The following is a 25,705-nucleotide window of genomic DNA, read 5'->3' as shown; positions in this document are numbered from 1 at the left end:
CACACATGAAGCCTTGGGTTTGATTCCTCAGTACCATATAAATAGAAAAAGCCAGAAGTGGCACTGTGGCTCAAGTGGTAGAGTGCTAGCCTTAAACAAAAGAAGCTCAAGGATAGTGCCCAAGTCCTGAGTTCAAGCCCCAGGACTGGCAAAAAAAAAAAAAAAAATAGACACATAAAGCAAAAGTTCTTTGGAAGTTATTGGTAGATTGTTGGCAGATTTACTTCTGGTCCTCTGTTAACCATTCTCTCTGTGCATACTTACTGGTTTTGAAAGTGAGATACAATTTAGTAAATAATTTTCTTAAAGTGCTATCATCCTTTATACCTGCATTGTTAAATAATTTTAACATGTTGAATAGGGATGAGATGACAAAAGACAGGCTGAGGTTTTTAACTTTGATACCCCTGGTCAGTTCTGAAATTATGGTGGCATTTTGTTTCAGCGCATCTGTAGCCATGAAGTGCCATCTTGCCCAATATGCCTCTATCCACCTACTGCAGCCAAGATAACCCGCTGCGGACACATCTTCTGTTGGGCATGCATCCTGCATTATCTTTCATTGAGTGAGAAGACCTGGAGTAAATGTCCCATTTGTTACAGTTCTGTGCATAAGAAGGATCTCAAGAGGTAAGACTAAGGTCTTTACTAGGGTAGACTCAGTTTGCTAACGTCTTGCTCTACTTCATCTAAATGTCCTTTTTGCAGTGTTGTCGCCACAGAATCACGTCAGTATGTTGTTGGTGATACCATTACAATGCAGCTGATGAAGAGGGAGAAAGGAGTGTTGGTGGCCTTGCCCAAATCCAAGTGGATGAATGTAGACCATCCTATTCATCTAGGAGGTGAGTTCTCATTAATTTGGGGGTAGATAATTCTGAGTTTACCCTTTAAGAGTATTGGATTGGGGCTGGGAATGTGGCTACTGGTAGAGAATCAGAAGTTTAATCTTTGGGCAAGCTGTTTTAGTCTATGCTACATATAAGAACTGGTCTCAAAAAACTAAGCTCAGTGACAGCGCCCAGGACCTGAGTTCAAGGACTATGACTGACTGACTGACTGACGGGAGTGGCGGGGGGGGGGGGGCGGGGATTAACATGGGGGCTAGGAATGTTGCCTACTGGTGGAGTGCTTGCCAAGCATGCATGAAAGCCCAGGTTCCATTCCTCAGTACCACATACACAGAAAAAGACAGAAGTGGCAGTGTTGTGGCTGAAGTGGTAGAGTGCTACGCTTGAGTGCAAAGAGGCTCAGGGACAGTGCCCAAGTCCTGAGTTCAAGCCGCAGGACTGGAAAAAAAAAAATCCCAAAACAAAAAAGCAAGCTCTGAGAATGTAGCTTAGTAGTAGATTGCTTGCCAAGGATGCACAAGGCCCAGGGGTTCAATCCCCACTCCAGAACAAAAGGAAAAAAGAAACCTAGGAAATCTATGAGAGGGAAGTAAAAGAAATCAGTTATTCATGATAATCTCCCAAAGGTGCTACAGAATGTTAATTGTAGCCTTTTTTCAGCATACATATGTATAATTATTATTTTTTAATTTTTTTTGCCAGTTCTGCGGCTTGAACTCAGGGCCTAGGCAGTGTCCCTGAGCTGCTTTTGCTCAAGGCTACCTCTACCTGTTGAGCCACAGTGCCACTTATTGCTTATTTTGTTTGTGTAGTACTGAGGACTTGAACCCAGAGTTTCATGCATGCTTTAAGCACTCTACCACTAAGCCACATTCCCTACCCCCTTGTAATCTTTTTTTTTCCCCAAAAAAAGACCTTTAGCTTAGGTCCTGGGCACTGTCACTGAGCTTCTGTCACTCAAGGCTCTACCACTTTGAGCCACAGCTCCACTTCCAGTTTTCTGGTGATTAACTGGTGATATGTTTCACTACTTCTCTGCTTGGACTGGCTTTGAACCATGATCCTCAGATCTCAGCCTCCCAAGTAGCTAGGATTACAGGTGTGAGCCACTGACACCCGGCAATAAAGTATTAGTCTCATTTTTGTGATCTTGCTGGCTTTCTTGCAGATGAACAGCACAGCCAGTATTCTAAGCTGCTGTTGGCCTCTAAGGAGCAGGTATTGCACCGGGTGGTTTGGGAAGAGAAAGTAGCATTGCAGCAGCAGCTGGCAGAAGAGAAGCACACTCCCGAGTCTTGCTTTATTGAGGCAGCTATCCAGGAGCTCAAGGTAAAGAATTTATTGAAAACTTAAAAACCAGAGATGTTTTTAACTCTATGTTTGGGAATAGGGGACAGATGGGCAGCCTATACTAAAGCTAATAGGCAGAGAATGGCTTGAAATGCCACTCTGTACTGGACTTTATGGTGATGAGAGAGAAAGGAAAGGAGGCTTTTTATGTCCTTTCTAGACATGAAAGCATAGGTTAAAATATTTTTTCTTTTTTTGGTGCCATTACTGGGACTTGAACATGGGCCTTTGTGCTCTCTTTACTTGTTTTCTCATGACTACCTTTCGACCACTTGAGCCATTGCTCTACTTCTAGCTTTTTGCCGGTTAATTGGAGAATAAGAGTTCTCAAATTTATCTCCTCTGACTAGTTTTGAACCCCTATTCTTATGTCCCAGCCTTTCTAAGTAGCTGAATTATAAGTGTGAGCCACCTGTGCTCAACTCAAACTCTTTTTTTTCTTTTTTTTTTTTTTTTTTCCTAGTCTTGGGACTTGAACTCAGGGTCTGGGCCCTGTTCCAGAGCTTCTTTTTGCTCAAGGCTGGCATTGGCATTCTACTACTTGAGCCACAGCTCTACTTCTGAGTTTTTGGCAGTTTCTTGGAGATAAGGAGTTCCATGTACTTCCTGCCTGGGCTGGTTTCAAACATTGAGCTCAGATCTCAGCCTCCGGAGTAGCTAGGATTATAGGCATGAGCCATGAGCACCCAGCTCTGAGCACTTTTCAGAACTAAAAAGCTAGCTTTACATTCTTGGATTTTTGTTCAGGAAGCTTTTTTGTAGTGTTGTCAGAATCAGAGATTGATTCAAGTAGCACCTATCCTGTGTTGGTATCAACCTTTGTGTTTTTGTTTTTTTATTACTGGAGTTAGAACCAAGAGCCTTACATTTGCTGGGCAGGTACTCTACCACTTGAGCCATTCTGCCAGTCCCTTTTTGCACTAGTTATTTTCAAGATAAGTTTTTGCTTTTATGGCCAGGTTGGTCTGGACTGTGATCTTGTTTTTGTTTTTGTTCTTTTTGCCAGTCCTGGGCCTTGGACTCAGGGCCTGAGCACTGTCCCTGGCTTCTTTTTGCTCAAGGCTAGCCTTCTGCCACTTGAGCCACAGAGCCACTTTGGCCGTTTTCTATATATGTGGTATTGGGGAATTGAACCCAGACCTTCATGTATACAAGGCAAGCACTCTTGCCATTAGGCCATATTCCCAGCCCTGGACTGTGATCTTGTTAGTGCCTTTCTAGGTTGCTATTATAAGTATATGCAGCTCCACCCAGCCATTGTGCTTCTTCTCTAGCTTGGGATGTCAGGAGCATGCCGACTAGTGATTGGTCTTGAACATTTTTGCCCAGACTGGCCTTGAACCCTATTCCCCTAATCTCTGTATCTCAATTAATAGGATTGAGCTGCTGTACATGTGTACTATTTTTTTTTTTTAATGCCAGTCCTGGGCCTTGGACTCAGGGCCTGAGCACTGTCCCTGGCTTCTCTTTGCTCAAGGCTAGCACTCTGCCACTTGAGCCACAGTGCCACTTCTGGCCGTTTTCTATATATGTGGTGCTGGGGAATCGAACCCAGGGCTTCATGTATATGAGGCAAGCACTCTTGCCACTAGGCCATATTCCCAGCCCTACTATGTGTTTTTGCTACCTGTTTCCTTCAACAAGTGAGTTGTTTTTTGGTTTTTGTTTTTTTTGCCAGTCCTGGGGCTTGAACTCAGGGCCTGAGCACTGTCCCTGGCTTCTTTTTGCTCAAGGTTAGCACTCTACCACTTGAGCCACAGCGCCACTTCTGGCTTTTTCTATATATGTGGTGCTGAGGAATTGAACCCAGGGCTCATGTATGCAAAGCAAGCACTCTACTACTAGGCCATTTTCCCAGCACCAACAAGTGATGGTTTTAAGAAACTAAGTAAAGCTCTTTTCCTTGGGTTTAGTTACTTCTCCTGTTGAGAGAGGCAATTCTAAGTCCTTACCCTTCAAAATGAGTGTGTTTTTGGAGACTTACCTTCTTCTGATCTTCTTCCTGGTGGCCTTAGACTCGGGAAGAGGCTCTGTCAGGACTGGCTGAAAGCAGAGGGGAGGTCACTGGCGTCATGGCTGCTCTAGAACATCTGGTGCTGATGGCTCCCTTGGCGAAGGAATCTGTTTTCCAACCAAGGAAGGTCAGTGTTGCCCGTTACAGCTGAAATGGCTGTCATTCCTCAAATGTACTGTTGTGAGATCTGAACTTCTTGGGACATAAGGGACTATTACTCAGGATTCCTGTATGCTCATTGCTGTTTTTTTTGCTTGAGGTGTTAAATCAGTAACTGGGAGCTCAGATAAATATCCAGGAGGCTTCTCACCCTTGTCTTTGCCACATTACTGTTTGAAAACAACACATAACTTTGTGTTGACCTAGAGTTTGTTCCAACAGGGCATGCTAGAGTATCTTTCTGCTTTTGATGAAGAAACCACAGAAGTTTGTTCTCTGGACTCTCCTCATCCTCTTGCTCTGCCTCTGGTAGAAGAAGAGGAAGGAGTGTCTGAGCCTGAGGGATTGTCAGAGACCTGTGAAGACTCAGAGTTAGCAGATGACAATCTTGGGGAGAGGACCATTTGTACCGAGTCTGGTCAGCAGGAGCCCATCGCCAAACCAGGTTTCACACACCTGAGCACCTCTCCTTGTTACTACTTTTATCAAGGTGAGAGAGCCTGAGCGGGAGGGCTGGTTGCCACAGAGGTGTTTGCAAAGGATAACCTGGCCTTCTGCGCAGGAAAGATATCTACTAGGTCCTGGGGTTTGGGTTATGGAGCCTTTTAGCCAAGAGAGGTAGTGGCAGGACTGTCTAGGACAACATATGTTGTCCTAGAATGGTTGTGCGGGGTGGAAGTGTGGTTTAAGGGTAAGCACCTGCCTAGCAAGAGCAAAGCAAAGCTCCTGAGTTCAAACCTTAGTAATGACCACCCCCCCCCCAAAAAAAAAAGAAACTGGCATGTGATGTAGCTTTTGTCTTCAGCGGAGGACGGCCAGCATATGTTCCTGCATCCTGTGAATGTGCGCTGCCTTGTGCGGGAATATGGCAGCCTGGAGCAGAGCCCGGAGAAGATCTCAGCAACTGTAGTAGAGATCGCTGGATATTCCATGTCTGAGGTAAGGAGGGAGGGGTAGGGAATAGCTAACCTAATTTTCTTTTGGTAGGCCTCTCAAGGTTTTATCTGTTGTTGTTTTTATAATGCTTGGGATCAGACTAGGGTCTTGAATGTGCTAGGCACGTGTTCTATCACTGTGCTACAACATCAGGCTTACATATGGTTTTGGTTTTTGGTTTTTGTTGGTGATGGTGCTGTGAATTTTTTTTTCTTTTTAAAGTTAGATGCTTCTCCTTTACTGTGACAGAGCTTGGTAAGTCAGTTTACATTGCTTCCTTGCCCCCCAGGATTATTTGTTGTTGTTCAAGATGGAGTTTGTGCTTATTTCTCTTACTTGTTGCTTGGTAGAAATGTCCATAAAGATTGAGAACTTGATGGATGCTCATATCTGTAATCCTAGTTACTCAGGGGACTAATATCTGAGGGTCGTGGTGTGAAGCCAGGTCAGGTAGGAGGTCTGTGAGACATCTTACCTCCAATTAACCACTAGTGGTGCTGTGCCTCCAAGTGGTAGAGTGCTAGACTTGAGCAAAAGAGCTCAGGGACAGTGCCCAGGCTCCTAGTTCAAGCCCAACAAAAAGAAAAAAGAAAAAAATTGAAACTCATTGGAGGCTGTAAGCCAGGTTACACAGGCTTAAAGTATATTTGTAGCTTAGCAGATAACTCTGAATTATAGCCTAATAGTTTACATATGTGGATTTTTACTCTTTGGGAATTACTCAGTATTGATCACAAATTTGTTAGAAGCCTTAAAATTAGAGACTTGGAGTACTGTCAGCTTTCCATCAAACATATTCAGAGAAGATTAATAACAAGTTAATGTGATTTATCTTTCCCTGTTTCAAGCTAGACTTCATTCTGTAGGGAAATAACATTTCTCCTAGTTACCATTAGTTCTGTCATTGGATCCCAGAGTTGTTTTGTTTTTGTTGTTTTGCTTTTTTCTCCCAACTCTCTGTTCTCAATTGTACATCCTAGAAAATCAGAAGTGGCTGATTAGCTATAGATAATTTGTTACTGGGCTCAGTTTGTTCACTTGAGCACAATCCGGAAAAAACTCTGGATTTAGTTGGTGGTTCTGTCTTATTGTACCCAAATCAGTTTCTTTTTGGCTTTTCAAAGTAGTTATAACTTGAGCACCAATCTTTTGGGTCCCAGGGCTCTCTGTGAATCTGTATAAACTGTTGGAAATCTGGCTTGAGACCCTTCACTCTCAAGTGCTGGTCTTAATTTCAACATAGGATGTTCGACAGCGTCATAGATATCTCTCCCACTTGCCACTCACCTGTGAGTTCAGCATTTGCGAACTGGCTCTGCAGCCTCCTGTGGTCTCTAAGGAAACCCTAGAGATATTCTCAGGTAAGAAAGTTCCTATTTTGCACCTGTAGTGGGATTCAGTTTAGGCCAGAAACCAGTGTGGGTGGAGACTTTGAGGAACTGTATCATGAGTCAGTTCTTCCTGAAACACTCCATGCGATCATCTATTCAGTTGGACCCACTAGTTTCGGCTTTGTTACTAGTTATTGGGGAACAGTCCAGGTGCCCTAAGGACTGCCTTCTCAAGATTTGGCCAATCTACAGATGACATTGAGAAGAGGAAGCGCCAGCGCCAGAAGAAGGCTCGGGAGGAACGCCGCCGAGAGCGCAGGATTGAAATGGAGGAGAACAAGAAGCAGGGCAAGTGTACGTTCAGGAAGTCTTACCTTTGAGTACTTGTGCCATATGTCATTGTGTAGAGGCTGTGGACCTGGAGCCAGACTACCTGGTTTGTTTTCTTCAATTCATAGACCTGTGAGTTAGGACAGTAATTGCTTTGTATGCTTGATTGAATAGTTAATTAGTTTGAATGGGTCAAAGTATACACAGTAGATAGTAAAAAAAAAGTGAAGATTAGATTCACTGTTTCAGGAAGAAGGAGTTGGACATGTGCTAGGAGTGCTAGACTCCTGTGTGCTGTGTATAATGGGTATCCCCCTGCTTTTCTTACTTGGTTGTTGTTGATTGTGGGGCTTAAACTGGGGACTTGGGTGCTGTCCTTGAGCTCTGTTGCTCAAGGCTAGTAGTGTTCTACTACTTTAAGCCACAGCACAATTTCTGGCTTTCTGGTGGGTTAATTGGAGATAAGAGCCTCTTGGATTTTGCTGCCCAAGCTGGCTTGGAACTGGAATCCTCCGATCTCAGCCTTCTGAGTGGCTTGGATTACAGGTATGAGCCATCACCGCCCAGCTCACTCCTGACTATTTAAGGGACAGTACCACATAGTACGAGGAGTGTCTGATGAAGCACAGACTTTGACAAGCTAGGAAGTACATGAAAGAAATTACAGCTTTGAGAACTCATGTTACCAGTACAGCACAATCTTTGGATCTGATTCTCTAGCATAAACGTCATTGAATCCAGAGGATTCATGTAACTGAGGGCCTAGTTATACAACAGAAAATAAAGATTTGAGTCCTTGGCTGGGGAAAGCATCTAGTTCTTAAGATTCTGTATGATATAGCAGACACTATAAATTCTTCTCAAAGTGGAATCAGTATATACTTGGGCTGCTTGCACTTTGCTATTTGGCACAGTAACTGAACTTTGAGAAACGAGAAACAAATGTTTCAGGAAAAGGGTTTTCCTTTTTATTTTATTTATTTTGCCTTGAACTTGGCCTGGGCACTGTCCCTGAGCTCTTTTGCTCAAGATAGCACTCTTACCACTTTGAGCCACAGTGCCACTTCCAGTTTTCTAGTGGTTAATTGAAGAGGAGAGTGTCACTGCATTTTTCTGCCCACGCTGGTTTTGAACTGCAATCCTCAGATCTCAGCCTCCTGAGTAGTTGGGATTACAGGCATGAGCTATCAGCACCCAACTTATGAGGTTTATTTTACTTCTTAATCTTTAGGCTGGTCTTGAATTGTTAGTGGGTTTTTATTGTTGTTGTTGTTTTGGTCATGGGGTTTAAATTCAGAGTTTGAGTGCTATCCCTGAGCTCTTTTTGCTCAAGGCTAGTGTTCTACCACTTTGAGCCACAGTGCCCCTTCTGGTTTTCTAGTGGTTAATTGGAGATAACAGTCTCACATAGACTTCCTGTCTGGGCTGGCTTTGAGCCAGGACTCTCAGACCTCAGCCTCCTGAGCAGCTAGGATTATAGGTGTGAGCCACTAGTACCCAGCAAGCCTTGAATTCTTGAGTTCAGCTGATTCTCCTCAGCCTCCCAAATAAGTGCTGGGTTACAGGGATATGCCCCAACCTTTGCCAGGAACAGGAGATTTTGCCTTAGCTTTTTTGTTACAAAAATATTTAGGTAAGTAGAGAGCACAATATAATGGTTATGTTTATCACCCATTTTAATTATGAAGTTAGAACAGGTTGTGTGTGTGTGTGTGTGTGTGTACCTGCATGTGCATGCATGGCATTACTGGAATTTGAATTCAGGCCCTTACAATTTCTAGGTAGGCATTCTTCCACTTAAGCCATACCCCCAGCCCTTGGCCAATGTTATTTGCTTTCATTACTTTCCAAACAGAGGTTTCACTTTTTCCTAGTCTGTCTTGGGCCGTTTTTTTGTTGTTGTTTTGTTTTGTTTTTTTGGCCAGTCCTGGAGCTTGAACTTAGTCTCTGAGTTTCCTTTTGCTCAAGGTTAGCTCTCTCACACTTTGAGCCACAGCACCACTTCCAGCTTTTTCTGTTTATGTGGTACTGAGGAACTGAACCCAGGGTTTCATGTGTGCTAGGCAAACACAGTATCACTAAGCCACATTCCCAGCCCTATCCTGGACCTTGACCCTCTTATTTATACTTCTCAATGAGAGTTGTATACCACCACATCCAGCCTTTTTTATTGGTTGAAATAGGAACTTGCAGACTTTCTGCCTAGACATTTCTCAAATTGCAGTCTTGGTGATTTCAGCCTCCCTGGTAGTTAGGACTACAGGACTGTGAGCTGCTTTGTTTGGCCTTATTGCTGTTTGGTTGGTTTAGGGTTTTCTTTTTCTACAGTATTAAGATTGAATTTAAGGCCTTCCATTTGTTGGACAATGATTCTTCCTCCACTAGAGCCAGCCCCTTCCCCACTGTGCTTGGTTCCCTGGGCTGGCTTTGACCTCATCCTCCTGAGTGCTAGAATTACAACCAGGCCCATCATGGCTTATGTTAAAACAGACATTTTGGAATGAAAATTACAGTAAATGCAATTTTTACAATATCCTCCAATCCATATCCTCTGGATCCTTAAAGATTCTGCTATTTGGCTGTCCTTAAGTGTTGGAAAAAATGTTGAGGAATTAAGTAAGTGGACTTATTGTTGTTGCTTTCCTTTGCAGACCCTGAAGTCCACATTCCCCTGGAGAATCTACAGCAGTTTCCTGCCTTCAATTCCTATACCTGCTCCTCTGATTCTGCTTTGGGTCCTACCAGCACTGAGGGCCATGGGGCCCTCTCCCTTTCTCCTCTCAGCAGAAGTCCAGGTTCCCATACAGGTAAAGTCTTGAAATTTAAAGAATTCAGGCAGGAGCTAAACCTTAAGCAAAGCTCTGGTATCCGAACTTACAACTCTGACTCTATTTGGCATGATCATATTTAGGTGAAAAACCTTCTAAGCTACCTCAAATTCTTGCTATTTGAAGTCATTATCCACTGGCTGTACTGACTTATTATGTGCTTACCCAGCTTCTAAACTTCAAAACCACTTTCTAGATTGTTTCCTGCTGTTTTATTTCTAGATTTTGTTTGGCATATTCCTTTAAATGCTTCAGAATCCTTGAGTGAGTGTCTTTCCAAAGTATTATTTATAAAAAGAAAAAGTTTACACATTAGAAAAATAACTAAATTGTAGCACTTATGTTATGAAATACTGCATACCTTTTTAAACAAGGAAATAGCTATCTTCATTAATTAATGGGAAGATAAAAAGTAAATTATAGAACGTTAAACATTTGTGGACAAGGTAAAAAATGACCACAAAACAGAGCATTTCATTGTGGGTTTATATATCTAAATGTGTAACATACTTTGGCTATATATTCAGAACTAGTTATCTTGCACTTGAGGGAGAGTTGAGGATTGTCAGGTATTCAGAGAAGCCTCTGGCATTTAAAATTTAAAAAGTTAAACAAAAACATTTATTGAAGGAATGTATTGTAGTGTTAAGAAATCAAATACTTGGCCTGAAATCAAATACTCGGCATGGTTGACTCGTGGTTTTTTGTTGTTGTTTTAATGCATGAACTCAGGGCCTGGGTGCTGTTCCACATATGGCTTTTTCGGTGCTTAATTGGAGATGAGATTCTCATGGACTTTCCTAGGCTGGCTTTGAACCGCAATCCTCAAATCTCAGCCTCATGAATTGCTAAGATTACAGGTGTGAGCCACTTGGGCTCAGCAGATATTTAAGATTGTCAGGCACTTTTTTTTTTTTTTGCCTGTCCTGGGGCTTGGACTCAGGGCCTGAGCACTGTCCCTGGCTTCTTTTTGCTCAAGGCTAGCACTCTGCCACTTGAGCCACAGTGCCACTTCTGGCCATTTTCTGTATATGTGGTGCTGGGGAATCGAACCCAGGGCCTCATGTATATGAGGCAGGCACTCTTGCCACTAGGCCATATCCCCAGCCCTGTCAGGCACTTTTAACAAAAAAAAAAACCCAAAAAAGTACCAAATCAGAGTATGTATAACTCCAGTTAGCCTATGATCACATATGATCCTACTATGATGTTCTTCATATAATCCAAGCAGTGCCATATGAAGGACTATAGCAGATCATTGGATATATTATCTATAGTGTAAGGATTGTGTTTTGGTGAAAACTACTTGCCTATAGTCCTAGTTACTCAGGAGGCTGAGATCTCAGGATTGTGGTTTGAAGCCAGTCTAGGCATGACAGTCTACTGGACTATTTCAGTTACTAAAAAGCCAAAAGTGGAGAGGTATGGCTCAAGTGGTAGAGCACCAGCCTTGAAGGAAAAAGGTAAAGGATGGCATCTGGGCCTTGAGTTCAAGCTCCAGGAATAGGGAAAAACAATAATAAAAGATTAAAAGGGGCTGGGAATATGGCCTAGTGGCAAGAGTGTTTGCCTCATATACATGAAGCCCTGGGTTTAATTCCTCAGCACCACATATATAGAAAAGGCCAGATGTGGCGCTGTGGCTCAAGTGGTAGAGTGCTAGCCGTAAGCAAAAAGAAGTCAGGCACAGTGCTCATGCCCTGAGTTCAAGCCCCACAACTGACCAGAAAAAAAAAAATTGAGAGAAGATTTTTAGGAGAGGCGTGCGTTGGTACTTATCCTGCTCTGACTCAGGGCTCATTATGTTAGATGTACACTAGCTCTAGCTCTTTGGAACTTAGATAATCTGGTCTCCGGTTCTTTTCCAGATTTTCTGCTCACCCCCCTGTCACCCACTGCTGGGCAGAGCAGTCCTTTCTGCGTTGGGAGCTTGGAAGAAGATTCTCCTTTCCCTTCCTTTGCCCAGGTAAATCCTTTGCTCATGAAGCAGCCCAGAGATATTAACAAGAATTCTTCTGCTTGTTCTGGGATGCCTGCCTATCCAAGGATTCTTGTCTCTCATTGTAATACAGCTGGACAAACTGAGTTAGTTGATGATATAAGGGAAATCTGCTGCCAGTTGGTGCTTTAAGCAGCAGGATGTGGCTGAGAGCAGATGGTGTGGAAATCCTCTGTTAGAGAAGGAAGACCTAGAGCCGTTGCATTGACTTTAGTACATAACAGTGGGAAGCTTAAGAGGGATGTATATGGAGTTTGTTTAAGCTATTACTGTAAACTCTCAAAAACAAGGCCAAGAGTAGCTGAGGGAGCTACTAGTGCTCAAAGCATTCATACCAGGTGCTTTCTTGAATTCTTCAGTTTGGTATCATTTGGATTTGTCTGTTACCTCATGAGCAGTTTCAGATTAAACACTTGACATTTCTAGTAAGAGAATAAAACATAGGTGATATATCTTAGTAATGTTTTGTGTGTGTATGTGCGCGCGCTCGTGCATGTACGCACACACACAGGCACATTGGGCCAGGAGTTGAACTTGGAGCCTTGAACACTCACTTTTTCTGCTCAAGGCTGGTATTGTAGCACTTGAGCCACACCTCCACTTCTGGCTGTCACCCCTTTTGTCATTCTCCACCTCCATCCCATCCCCATCATATATGGTCCTTGTTTCACTTTTAAGTGTGTACATTGAGTATAACTCACCCACCATTTCTCTCTCCAATTATCTGCCTCCTTAATCTCCTACACATCTTTGACATCTTTGTTATTTTTTAAAGGTCTCATTTTTAATTTGGGTTAGCCTGAAACCCCCCCCCCTTTTTTTTTTGGCCAGGGCTTGAACTCAGGGCCTGGGCACTGTTCCTGAGCTTCTTTTTTTCTTTTTTATTCAAGTCCCAGGCCTTGGACTCAGGGCCTGAGCACTGTCCCTGGCTTCAAGGCTAGCACTCTGCCACTTGAGCCATAGTGCCACTTCTGGCCGTTTTCTATATATGTGGTGCTGGGGAATCAAACCCAGGGCTTCAGGTATAAGAGGCAAGCACTCTTGCCACTAGGCCGTATTCCCAGCCCCCTGAGCTTTTTGCTCAAGGCTAGCACACTACCACTTGAGCCACAGTGCCACTTCTGGGTTTTTCTGTTTATGTGGTGCTGAGGAATTGAACCAGGGCTTCATGCATGCTAGGCAAGCACTCTACTGCTAAGCCACATTCCCAGCCCTCTTTACATATTTTCTAAGGAACAAAACCACTTAGACTTTTAATCTCAACTACTAAGGATCACCAGCCCTTGCAAAAAGTTTGCAATATACCATCGTAATAAACCCAGTGTGGTGGTGTATGTCTTATGTTTCTAGCTATGCAGAAGGCTATATGTAGGAAGATCTCATTGTGAAATTATTCCCAGGTAAAATAAACCCTACCTGAAAAATAAAGCTAACATAGAGCTGGGGCCTCAGCTCTACTGAAGCTACCTGCCTTGTAGATATAAGTCCGAGTTTGACTCCTGGTGCTGTCCCCCTTTCAAATACTAAAGGTTGGCTCTATTCCCCCTTATCAGTGTCAAGGTGGACATGTCGAAAAACATTGGGCTGGATTTTTCAATTACTTTTTCCCCTTTCCCACTTTGGCAGATGTTGCGGGTTGGAAAAGCAAAAGCTGATGTGTGGCCCAAAACTGCTCCAAAGAAAGGTGAGAAGGGCCTGCTTGTGAAGAGCCACTTAGACCCCATCCATAAAAGCTCCAGAGTTGTTTCTAGAATTGTAATGTTGTTGGCTCTCTTTTTCAGATGAGAACAGCTTAGTTCCTCCTGCCCCTGTGGACAGCGATGGGGAGAGTGATAACTCAGATCGTGTTCCTGTGCCCAGTTTCCAGAATTCATTCAGCCAAGCTATTGAAGCAGCCTTCATGAAACTGGACACACCAGCTACTTCAGACCCCCTGTCTGGTAAGGGCAGGAACTCTAGTGTTTAGCACAGGCACTCAGGCTGCTGTTCCCACCACCGATTCCACTCATTGTTTAGGCTTTTTCTTCTTAGCCACAAAGATTGTCTTCAGCACCTGAATGTTTTGACATAGGACTTGTTTACCATTTCCTGGAAGTGAAATTTTGGTTTCTTTTTCCAAAACAGTAGAAGGTAGATCTTGCCCACACTTCAGAATCTTGAGTTGTCTCACGGTTTATTTATTTTATTCTCAAAAACCATATTAAATGGGTATGATGTTCAAGTTACCAATGAGGAAACTGCTGTCAAGGGAGGCAGAGTGATTTGCCACAGACAAGCCTAAAGATGTATGCCAAGGGCTGGGAATGTGGCTTAGTGGTATGGCCCACCATGCATAAAGCCCTAGGTTTGATTCCTCAGTAACAAACATTCCACATAAACAGCAAAGGCTGGAAGTGGTGCTATGATAGGCTCAAGTGGTAGAGCGCTAGTCTTGAGCAAAAGAAACTCAGGGACAGTGCCTGAGTTCAAGTCCCACAACTGCTGCCCCCCCCCCCCCCCAAATATGCTAGGACTGTCATTGAAATCCGGGGAATTCCAGGGCCTGTGGTTTTATCCCACACTCGGACTTAGTAATGAAAACGTCAGGGAAAGGGGGGTGGCACTGCAAACTAAGCAAGTTGTTCTCTGTTTCCCTTTAGAAGATAAAGGAGGAAAGAAAAGGAAAAAGCAGAAACAGAAGCTCCTGTTCAGCACCTCAGTTGTTCATACCAAGTGACACTACTGGCCCAGGCTACCTTCTCCATCGGATTTTTTTTTCTGCGCTTTTGTTTTGCTGCTGTAATTTTTAAGTATTTGAGTTTGAACAGATTAACTTGGGGCGGGGGGAGGGGGTTTCCACAATGTGAGGAGAAACCAAGAAAATTTTAAATACAGTGTATTTTCCAGCTTCCCGTCTTTACACCAAAATAAAGTATTGACACTCACATGAGATCTCTTCCTGCCAAAGTTTTTAGTTCGCTGGGTCTTTTTGACCCATGTGTAATTAATTTTCTTTACCTCAAACAAGTTTTGAGTCCCTTCAGTATCCCTCAGAGGACTGCTGTGTCGTGGCCACCTCTGTCGGGGCATCCTTGTGTCTCAGCTCTTCTATCCAAATGGTTGACTCTCCTACCTGTTCAGTTCTCCTTGTTAAACAAACAGAGGGATGGGAATAAAATGGATTTAGGACACTTAGCTTGAATTTAAGTTTTTCTTCTAACAAATGGCCCTGCTGTGGCCAGCTGGATGGGTAGGTTGTCCCTGGTACTTGTATTCCCAAGGTGTGTGTGCTGGAGGTGAGGGATGGGTGGGTGTTCCCTACCACATGGACCAAGTTTCCTTTGGGTAAGGTAAGCTATAATAGTCATTAAGAAAGCTCTGGGACATGCCACCCTTCCCATCAAGCCTTTAAGTGATAGTGGCCTGAGATGGAAGAATATGAGTCCAGAATGTAGGGAAAGCAGGTCTACAGCAAGTAGATTGCCTACTCTGCAGTTTTCCTAGGCCTTGATTTCAGCCAAATGAGTGATACTTTCTTTTGCTGCTTAATAAAGTGATCAATAACAGAATGTGTAAGCAAAAAAATATGTAAGTTGGAATAAATCACCTACCCATGCTAATGTGAGCTTTTTTTTTTTAAAGTTCATTACAAGTCAGCTAGACATGAAACTTTTTTTCCTTTTTTGGTCATGAGGCTTGAACTCGGGGCCTGGGTGTTGTCCCTGAGCTCTTCAGCTTAAGGCTAATATTTTACCACTTTGAGCCACAGCACCACTTACGGTTTTCTGGTGGTTAATTGGAAATAAGAGTCTCACACTTTCCTGCCAGGATTGGCTTTGAACCGAGATCCTCAGGTCTCAGCCTCCTGAGTAGCTAGAATTACAGGCGTGAGCCAGAAGCACCCAGCAATGTGCAATTTCTTAAAATTAGTAACACCTGCACTGATGAGCTTTCATGGACTGAATCTCTTCTGAATCTCTTCTGGCCTAAAGCTGACCTTAGGTTTAACTTGCCATTTCCAGGAAATCCTGAGTCAGCAACTTCTGGAGGAATTTTTCCAGCTCCGAATTAAGGGTCACATTGAAGCAAAAAAGCACAATGCTAAGAAATATATCAAGGACTTTGAGTGACACACTTTTATAGAAATGTCATTAGGAAGAAGCAGATCAAACCCGCTCTCAAGCCTCTTGCTCCTCCTAATTTCTATGTGGCCACAGGAAAGTAGAGAACTGCACAAAACAACTTGCAGTTGTCAGCTACTCCAGGGCTATGTAATAATGAGGTCAGGTGAGGCCATCTCCCTGCTCCCCCAAATGGGAACATTTCATTCCATTTCTTTTTTTTTTTTTTTTGGCCAGTCCTGGGCCTTGGACTCAGGGCCTGAGCACTGTCCCTGGCTTCTTCCCGCTCAAGGCTAGCACTCTGCCACTTGAGCCACAGCGCCGCTTCTGGCCGTTTTCTGTATATGTGGTGCTGGGGAATCAAACCTAGGGCCTCGTGTATCCGAGGCAGGCACTCTTGCCACTAGGCTATATCCCCAGCCCCTCATTCCATTTCTTTTAACCCCAACTCAAATTGTGTTTAAGTTACACAAATTCTTACAAGTCACATGAAAATTTTACTACTTTTTAGAAAACTTCTGACTTAAAGAGTTAATTTTTGAATATTCTCTTAATTCCTGACAGGCTAACTAACAATACTTACTACTAAATAGAACGTGTTATAATGCAATCACCTGAGCATCATCTACAAACTGTTTCAGGGAATTAGGAGACCTGGCTCCTAAACTGATATCAAATAGTTTCATCTATATGAGTAGGAAAATATTTCAATGACTCACAGTTCCATAAAATTCCATCAAGCTTTTTTTTTTTTGGCCAGTCCTGGGCCTTGGACTCAGGGCTTGAGCATTGTCCCTGGCTTCTTTTTGCTCAAGGCTAGCACTCTGCCACTTGAGCCACAGTGCCACTTCTGGCTGTTTTCTATATATGTGGTGCTGGGGAATTAAACCTAGGGGCTTCATGTATATGAGGCAAGCACTCTTGCCACTAGGCCATGTTCCCAGCCCAATTCCATCAAGTTTTAAAGCAAAGGCTGTGTGACTTAGTCAACACTGAATTAACAGACCAGTGAATGTAACAAAATATCCAAAAATCACTCATGCCAGACCAGCTGTCAAAAGATTTGTCTTCATTGTAGAATTCACCTGACAACTGAACTGGCTTCTCTCTAGTAACAGTCCAGATTTGAAACACAGAACAGCTAATCTGCAGGTCAATGTCCCATTTTAGGAAATGACAAAGACTTCATATTTCCTTTTTTGTGGGGGGTAGGGGTGGGTGTAATTGGGCTTGAACTCGGCCTGGGTACTGTTTCTGAACTCTTCAGCTTCAGGCTAGCACTCTACCACTTTAAGCCACAGCACCACTTCCGGTTATCTGGTAGTTAACTGGAGATAATCTCATGGACTTTCTTGCCGGGATGATCCTCAGATCTCAGCCTTCTGAGTAGCTAGCATTACAGGTGTAAGCCACCAGCACCCAGCTACACCTTTACTTTTTTGTCATGACAAATACACAACTGGGAACTAAATATGTAATCATTTCAAGTGATGGAGAACCATACCAAACTTCACTATCAATGCACACTAAATGAGGCAAAGTTTCTATTTTGCTCCATCAACTCATTAAATTAAGCAAACTTGAAATATATGTTGCATGGTCATTTATAACAAATTCCAAGAAATTAAGGAATTTAAGGAATGTAAAGTAACTTATCTGAAGACAAGTCATACAATGACACAGCTGAATATCTGATAGGAGGAAGGGATGACTTTACATGTTCTTGTGCAGTAAGCATGCTATCAAGTTAGAATAATGAGTGGAGAACATTTATCTGTGCCACTGAAGTGAGATTAGCACTTCATGCAGCAAAACACAGCAGTGACAGGACATCCAGGAAACAAAAAGCCAGGTGCAGTTGCTCATTCCTATCCCTGTTACATGGAAGGCTAAGACAGACTAGCCTCAGGAAAAAAGTTAGCAAGACTATTCAAAAGGAGCTGGGTATAGTGATATAGGACCCCTAAAACCAAAGTCCAAGAATGGGTCTGGGTAAGGCAAGAACCTATCTAAACCAGTGCAAAAGAAGTCCCTCCCCCTCCCCCTGCCCCCCCAGCGCACCTAGCAAGCACAGGCCCTGAATTCAAACTAATACAAGAAAGCCAGGGGAGAGGCAGAGAACAGAGCAAAGGGAGGAAAAGGAGGGAGAGGAAGAAGGAAAGTGGAAGGAAGAAGGAAGAAGGGGAAGAAGGAAGGAGAAAGCAAGCTAATTCAGTTATCCAAGAAAAGGGAGGGGGACAAGTAGTTCCCATACTCTTGCCACAAAACAGGTACAGCAGCTCAGGAGGTGATCCCTGAGCACAGAAGGGGGAGTGTTGGTGGAGACAGCTCTCCTCAATCTTCCAACTGCTGTGTAAGTGGGAAAGCCATGACACAGGAGCCAAGCCACCAAAGCACAGAAAAGTATAATCTGGTGGAATTCATATCTACACTTGACACGACTCAGAGCTAATTAAAATATAATATGCAGTATATCTTTTTTTTTTTTGGCCAGTCCTAGGCCGTGAACTCAGAGCCTGAGCACTGTCCCTGGCTTCTTTTTGCTCAAGGCTAGCACTCTGCCACTTGAGCCACAGCGCCACTTCTGGCCATTTTCTGTATATGTGGTGCTGGGGAATCGAACCCAGGGCCTCATGTATATGAGGCAGGCACTCTTGCCACTAGGCCATATCCCCAGCCCTATGCAGTATATCTTGAAAAACACAAGCAAACTGTATTTCAATTTGCTAAATTGTCAGCATAGTACTACTACCATATATAGAAATCCAGAAATGGACTTTTAATTTTCTTGGGAACTTTATACACAGAGCATCTTTGTTGTTGTTGTTTTTTGGCCTGTCCTGGGGCTTGAACTCAGGGCCCAGGTACTGTCTCTGAGCTTCTTTTTTTGCTCAAGGCTAGTACTCTACCACTTGAGCAACAGCACCACTTCTGACTTTTTCTGTTTATAAGATACTGAGGAATCAAACCTGGGGCTTCATGCGTGCTAGCACTCTACCACTGAGTCACACTTCCAGCCCAGAGCATCTTTTTGTATTAAAGACAATTCACAGCCTTAAAAAATCTCATTTTTTTTTTATTTTCAGGATGATTTTTGTGGCTCAGGAACACCTGCTTGCTTGTATTAACACTGGATACTGATAAAGTTAAGTACATTCCAAATTATATTATAGAGATACTTCTATAAAAATGCAAATAGGCTGGGGATGTGGTCTTGTGGTAGAGTGCTTGCTTAGCATGCATGAAGCTCTGGGTTTGATTCCTCAGTACTACATAAACAGAAAAAGCTGAAGTGGCACTGGCTCAAGTGTAGTGTGCTAGTCTTGAGCAAAAGAAGCTCAGAGATAGTATACAGACACTGAGTTCAAGCCCCAGGAATGTTACACACACACAAAAAAAGCGAACTGAAAGTCCTTGAATATCTTTGAGTTTAAGTCAAAGGAACACACATGCAGTGGGGACACCTTTCCCTGCTCACCTGGATGACTTTATAGAAATGGGCAAACATACTGTTGAGGGGTGGTGTTGTACTGTCTGAAGACGCCAAACCTCCTCCTCTTCAAAGTAAAGAGGGGTGTCATACATACTGGGGACAGTCTGAATGTAAGGTTTCCTGAAAGAGTTGGGGTTGGCTTGCTCACACAGCAGATTAAAGGCTAGCGTGATATTTCCCCATGGCTTGAAGAATTCAGTCTTGAGAATACAGGGGCCTTATACACTGAATTTTTAGCAGATTGGACTATCAATAGTAATTTTTTTTTCCCCCTGGGGCTTGAACTCAGGGCCTGAGTACTGTCCCTGGCTTCTTTTTGCTCAAGGCTACTAGCACTCTACCACTTGCTTTCAAACCAAAGCCCTCTTCTTCAAGGTTAACCATTTCAAAACCCTTGACAGAACCCCCATTTTCAGAGGCCCATTTCATGATATCAGCAAGTAATCTCTTTTTCCATCAAAAGAAACAGACAGACCTTTTTGCTTTTCTTGGTATTTTCTCATCTAGAGATCAGATCTGCTCATACTCTTCCCATTCTTTTCCCAGGACAGATGCAGGACTGCTACATTTCTATAATAGCTCATTGGTCAGGCTCAGGATTTCTTTTGATAACACAGTGGCTGTGCCCCAGTGCCTGATTCATCTGAGTTTTCCCTCAACCCGTTTTACCCATTTTCTGACTGCCCGTTTCTCCTCACAACAGTGACAACACACTCTAGCCTGGACCCCACCCAGTCTGCCTCAACAAACCGCCCCCCAGGCAGCGGTGGCAGTAGCAGCTCATTCCTTTTTTTTTTTTAGTACTGGGGTTTGAACTAAGGTCCTCATGCTTTGCTAAGCAGGTGATCAACCACTTGAGCCACTCCACCACTCCCCTTTTGCATTGGTGGTTTTCTGGGTAGGGTCTCACTGTCCAGGCCTCTCTGGATTGAGATCCTTAATGTGGTTTTCTTTTTCTCTGGGATGACAGGCATATGCCACTGATCCTAGCCTTTGGTTGAGTTGGGAATCTCACAACTCACACCTCACATAAAGTCATGATCCCTCAAGCAATGTTTGCCTCTCAAGTAATTGGGATTACAGGCTTGAGCCACTGCCTAGTTTGTGTTGTATTTTTGGGAGGGTTGTGCAGTATAGAATCTAACTAGCATTCATCTGCTTCAGCCTCCTAAATGCTAGGATTACAAGTGTGTGTACCATCAGGCCAGCTAAAGGCTGGATTTTTTTTTTGCCAGTCCTGGGCCTTGGACTCAGGGCCTGAGTACTGTCCCTGGCTTCTTTTTGCTCAAGGCTAGCACTCTGCCACTTGAGCCACTTCTGGCCATTTTCTGTATATGTGCTGAGGAATTGAACCCAGGGCCTCATGTATACGAGGCAAGCACTCTTGCCACTAGGCCACATCCCTGCCCCATAAAGGGCTGGATTTCTTGATCAGCTGCATGAGTAAGTGTTGGCAAGGAATCACCTGATTTGCAAAGTCCTGTGGGATCCCTACCGAGGCTATATATCTATGCAAGTTTAGTGACAGTGTCTCGGCAATATTCACAATTCCAGATGATTAGCTGCCTCAGGTTCATTTTGGGGGTCTCAAATTCCTCTAAGATCACAAAAGTAGTCTTCCCACTAAAGCAAGGGCAGCATGTAGATGAGGAAAGAGACTTAGTTATGCATGAATTCTGTAAGCCCTTTTTTGCAATAGAAGCTAAATAGATTTATTCAACCTACTCTTAGCCAAACAAGATACAAATGGTTTGAAGAACTGCAGAAGCTCTTAGAATGTCCTGTTCCCATAGTGGCTTTGGGTACAGCGCAGCCTTACTGTGTGGCCAGCAGATGTTTACTCCATTGCTTCAGGGGCCTCCTCATCACTATCTGAAAGCTCCTCACCCGACTCTTCCTCTAGTACACAGCTTCTTGTGACAGACTTCTGGATAGCTTCCCGCTCGCCTGGAGAAAGGCACAGGCAGGATGAAAGATGTCTTTGGGAGTGATTTCTTAGCTGAGGCTCAGTCATTGCTCACTGGCCTAGTGTTGCTTACCTTCATCAGTGCAGTTCTGCAACAAGATCAACAGCTGCCTCCTGTTGTACCGAATCAGGAACTTCTGACATGTTCTAATCGTACCTAAGTGAAAGTTTTTGTCATTAACAACCTGTAAAAAGGCTGTCTTTCAGAGTTAGAGGAGTTTGTGGCTCTCAGTGGGATGGGATATCACACCATCCTCACTTATCAAGACTGATCTCTGAGGGCTGGGGATATGACCTAGTAGCAAGAGTGCTTGCCTCTTATACATGAGGCCCTGGGTTCAATTCCCCAGCACCACATATACAGAAAACGGCCAGAAGTGGCGCTGTGGCTCAAGTGGCAGAGTGCTAGCCTTGAGCAAAAAGAAGCCAGGGACAGTGGTCAGGCCCTGAGTCCAAGCCCCACGACTGGCCAAAAAAAAAAAAAGATTGATCTCTGAACCAATCACTGAAAATGACCCATTATGCCATGCCTACCTCCCACATGTAATGTGTTGAAAAAGCAAGGATAACGGTATCCTTTGTTCTCCAAGTACGTGATGAAGGGAAGCGCTGACCACACAAGCTGGTAGAATTCCTTTCGGCATCGAAGTAGCACTATTCCAGTATAGGCATTCAGGTAGCGAACTGTAGCAGGAAGAAAAAGCCATTTTGGAAAACTGGATTCACAGAAGCATGTTTCTGTTTTTGGTCAATCATGGGACTTGAACTCTGGGCTGCGTTGTCCCTACTACTTTGAGCCACAGTGCCATTTCTGATTTTCTGGTGGTTATTTGGAAATAAGGGTCTCACAGACTTTCCCATCTGGGCTGGTTTTGAACCATGATCCTCAGGTCTCAGCCTCCTAAGTAGCTAGGATTACAGGCACGAGCCACTGGTGCCTGGCTAAGTTACACATCCTAGCTTCCTTTTTCTTCTTCTTTCATTCTTTTCTTTTTGGTGGTTGTGGGGAAGAGCATATTTAAATAAAATTTAGGGGGGAGGAAACCTACCAATAGGAAAAAGCTACTCTTGGCAAGTAAGTGATAAAAAAAAATTCCTGAAAGCCAGTTGCTGGTGGGACCTGAGGATTGCCATTCCAAGCCAGCCCAGGCAGACTTGGGAGGGGAGACTCATTTCCAGTTAACCAGCCAAAAAACCCTAAATGTGTAACTCTTAGAGTGCCACCTCTGGTAGAGCAAGGCCTTGAGTTCCAAGATTCCTGAAAGGAATAAGAAAAAATAGGACAAACCATCTGTGGAGGAGACAATGGCTGCAAAACTTAACTGGCGAATGAATTTAAAACATTCACTCACTGACTAGTTAATTCAATAAACAGGACCAGAGACATCCATCTTCATTCAAGAAGAACTAAATTCTTGCCTGAAAATGAGTAACATTGTAGGTTTTTCTGGCAGCTTGATAGGAGTTTCATTCTTCAGGATTTAAGTTTAAGCTTAGGTAAAAAGAAAACAGAAATAAAAGTGTAGCAATTGGGGCGCGGGTGGGGGGGCCCTCTACCCAGGCTGTTCCTGCATTTATGTACGTACAATCTTGTGCTCTGTATGGCTCCGGGCTTTTCAGCCCTAGTAAGTCTAACCATTTATCACTGACCAAATAATGCCTCGTATCCGGAACTATTAACTGCTCAATTGTCCTATCAAATTAATTCCCAAACCCCAATAATGCAAATGTCAAACGGGCAGAGAAAAGTTCTTTCTTGTTGTTCAAACTCTGCCCAATTTCGGCCTCAACTCGGCCTCCCGTCTGGAGTTCCAGCCCTGGTTGCCTAAAAACCGTCACCACAGGAGGAGCAAGGTGGCTGGGCTTGGCAGCTGCAGGGATCGCTCGCACTCCTTTCTGCCTCCCACCCCGCCTCCGCCGTCCCGGCCCGGCGCCCTCACCCGCGAAGCCGATCGAGCTGGCGGCAGCACCGAACGTCCCGTGCACCCGGGCGATGGTGTCCCGCACGAGGACGCTCAGCACTCGGTCGTCCAAGCTTAGGCGGCAGCGGGGGTCGTCGGACACCAGTTCGCAGAGCAGATACCTGCGGCGGGCAACAAGCGGGAGATGAGCGCGAGTCGGGGCCGCCGAGGGTCCGCGGAGGATGGGGCGATCGCTTACCTGTGCTTGAACCGCACCATGGCCGCCTCCGCCGAGCCGGATATGGGTCCCGCCCCCTTCCCGCCCAGGCCCAACGAGAAGTTTGCCTCCTCAGGCTTGCAGCCACTCAGAGAGGGGAAGCGGGATAGGGGGCGGGGCTAGAGTCGAGAGGCCGACCCTTGCGTCAGTCTCCTTCAAGCCCCGCCCCCACCGGCGTTTGCCAGAGCGCGTGCGTCCTGTGGAGACCTCTAAATGGAGTTGCCAGGGAAGTTGACTGACTGAACGGTGTCTGGGATACGCGGTTCTGCTCCACGGCGGCGTTCTCTACGGTGTCCGGCGTGCAGCCGCTGCGGTTGGCGCTCTCCGGACCTTGCAACGCTGTTGTGGCTGCGTTTTACATTCATTCTCTCCTCAAGTTGGATGGTGGGACTTTTGAGGCCCAGACCCTGCACTTGAAGCCCCCGGATTGCCAGCTGGAGGAGTCGCGCCGCTGCGTGCAGGTGAGACCTGTTTTTCTTCCGTAGATAGACGTGTGCGATGACTGCTCCGGGCCTCTTGACAACGTCTTCTGGAGGTGGGTGTGTCCTCGCTTTTTTGTTACTGCGAAAAACAATATGTGGTATTGTGTCTCTCCCTCCCTCATTCCTCCCTCCTGCCTCAGCCTTCGGAGTACTGGGATTACAGCCTTCCGCTTCCATACCCTGCTTCCAGTTTTGTATGTTTTAACAGAAAAACACACAAAGCACCAAATAAAAATGGATTAGCATGATTTTATAATAACTGTAACTCATGAGAACAACAAATTCCATCGTCACGGGATAATAATTGTCACTTAGGCTGTTTTCTGCTATCATTGTTTTTCCTTGATTCTGCGTTGGGACTCTGACTTTAAAAGGACTTTTGTCATACTAAGAAGCCAACGGTGGTGGCTCAGGTTTGTAATTCTAGCTACTCAGGAAGTTGAGAGCTGAGAATAGCTGTTCAAAGCCAACCTGGGCAGACAAGTCCAGGAGCCTCTTCACTCTAAGTAGCCAGTAAAAAGCTAGATCTGTCGCTCTGGTGGTAGAGCACCAGAAATGAGTGACAAAAAGCTAAGCAAGAGTGTGAGGCCCTCAGTTCAAGCCCCAGCACATACATACACACACAGAGAGAATAACATAAGGTTAATAAAATAATAAAAATTAGGGCTGGGAATGTGGCCTAGTGGCAAGAGTGCTTGCCTCATATACATGAAGGTTCGATTCCTCAGCACCACATATATAGAAAAGGCCAGAAGTGGCACTGTGGCTCAAGTTGTCAGGGTGCTAGCGTTGAGCAAAAAGAAGCCAGGGATAGTGCTCAGGCCCCAGGACTGGCAAAAAAAAAAAAAAAAGTTAAAAGATTGTTTGCCTTATTTTCTCAGTGTGGACATTAATGCTTTCTAGAACCTGTATGGCATGTAATAAAAGCGTTTGTATTATTTTGTTTCTGTTATAACATCCATGGTGATTTTTATTTTTTGTGTCTATACTAGGGTTTGATCTTTAAGGCCTCACACTTGAGGCCTTTTCATTGAAGAATGGTGCTGTACCACTTGAGCCACACCTCCACTTCTTTTGCTGGTTAGTTGGAGATAGTGTCTCTTGGATTTGTCTGCTTGGACTGGCTCTGATTTGGGTTTGTTTGTTTTTGTTTATTTGCTAATCCTGAGGCTTGAACTCAGGGCCTGAGCTCTGTCCCTGACCTTCTTTTTGCTCAAGGCTATAACTCTACCACTTGGGCCACAGGGCCACTTTTTCTGTTTATGTGGTGCTGAGGAATCGAACCCAGGGCTTCATGTATGCTAGGCAATCAGCCTACCACTAAGCCACGTTCCCAGCCCCTGGACTGGTTCTGAACCTGGAACTTCAGACCTCAGATCCTCAGATCTACTTTTCTTAACTAGAATTACAGGTGTGAGCTACCCGCTTGTGTGCGAATGCATATGTGCGTGTATGCCTGTGTCAATGCCAGTCCTGGGGCTTGAACTCAAGGCCTAGGTGCTGTATCGCTCTATCACTTGAGCCACAGTTAATTGGAGATAAGAATCTCATGAACTTTCTTGCCCAGGCTGGCTTCAAACTGCAGATCCTCAGATCTCAGCCTCCTGTGTAGCTATGATAACAACCACAAGCCACTGGTTCCCATCTTAAAGCACACATTCTTTTTTTTTGCCAGTCCTGGAGCTTTG

At 44.4% G+C, this 25,705-nt stretch overlaps 2 protein-coding genes across 3 annotated transcripts in view; one reads left to right on the top strand and one right to left on the bottom strand.

Moving 5' to 3' along the window:
* Rnf10 (ring finger protein 10) overlaps positions 1 to 14,970 on the top strand; it is a 34,523-nt gene extending 19,553 nt beyond the window's left edge. Inside the window, exons 5-17 of one of the 2 annotated variants that reach the window (XM_048342833.1) lie at positions 446 to 630; positions 709 to 845; positions 2,020 to 2,180; positions 4,217 to 4,342; positions 4,597 to 4,864; positions 5,180 to 5,313; positions 6,554 to 6,671; positions 6,894 to 6,995; positions 9,623 to 9,778; positions 11,668 to 11,765; positions 13,425 to 13,482; positions 13,580 to 13,738; positions 14,441 to 14,970. In XM_048342833.1, coding sequence (XP_048198790.1) covers positions 446 to 630; positions 709 to 845; positions 2,020 to 2,180; positions 4,217 to 4,342; positions 4,597 to 4,864; positions 5,180 to 5,313; positions 6,554 to 6,671; positions 6,894 to 6,995; positions 9,623 to 9,778; positions 11,668 to 11,765; positions 13,425 to 13,482; positions 13,580 to 13,738; positions 14,441 to 14,514 — 1,776 coding nt within the window. In that variant the 3' untranslated portion in view covers positions 14,515 to 14,970. Of the gene's footprint in view, positions 1 to 445; positions 631 to 708; positions 846 to 2,019; positions 2,181 to 4,216; positions 4,343 to 4,596; positions 4,865 to 5,179; positions 5,314 to 6,553; positions 6,672 to 6,893; positions 6,996 to 9,622; positions 9,779 to 11,667; positions 11,766 to 13,424; positions 13,483 to 13,579; positions 13,739 to 14,437 lie in introns of both variants that reach the window. The other variant, XM_048342832.1, reaches the window with a different exon arrangement.
* Positions 14,971 to 20,871: 5,901 nt separating this feature from the next.
* On the bottom strand, positions 20,872 to 23,557 carry Pop5 (POP5 homolog, ribonuclease P/MRP subunit). The gene is made up of 5 exons (XM_048340906.1): positions 23,518 to 23,557; positions 23,298 to 23,440; positions 21,892 to 22,041; positions 21,431 to 21,514; positions 20,872 to 21,338 (listed from the first exon to the last, which is right to left on the bottom strand). Exons 1-5 carry the CDS (start codon positions 23,535 to 23,537, stop codon positions 21,229 to 21,231), a joined length of 507 nt encoding a protein of 168 aa, XP_048196863.1. The 5' UTR covers positions 23,538 to 23,557; the 3' UTR covers positions 20,872 to 21,228.
* Positions 23,558 to 25,705: the final 2,148 nt, after the last annotated feature.

Source organism: Perognathus longimembris, chromosome 3 (genome assembly GCF_023159225.1).
Source record: "Perognathus longimembris pacificus isolate PPM17 chromosome 3, ASM2315922v1, whole genome shotgun sequence".
In the NCBI taxonomy this organism is placed as follows: Eukaryota; Metazoa; Chordata; class Mammalia; order Rodentia; family Heteromyidae; genus Perognathus; species Perognathus longimembris.
Note: the sequence above shows the minus strand (reverse complement) of the source record. Positions and strands in the feature narration are given on the sequence as shown.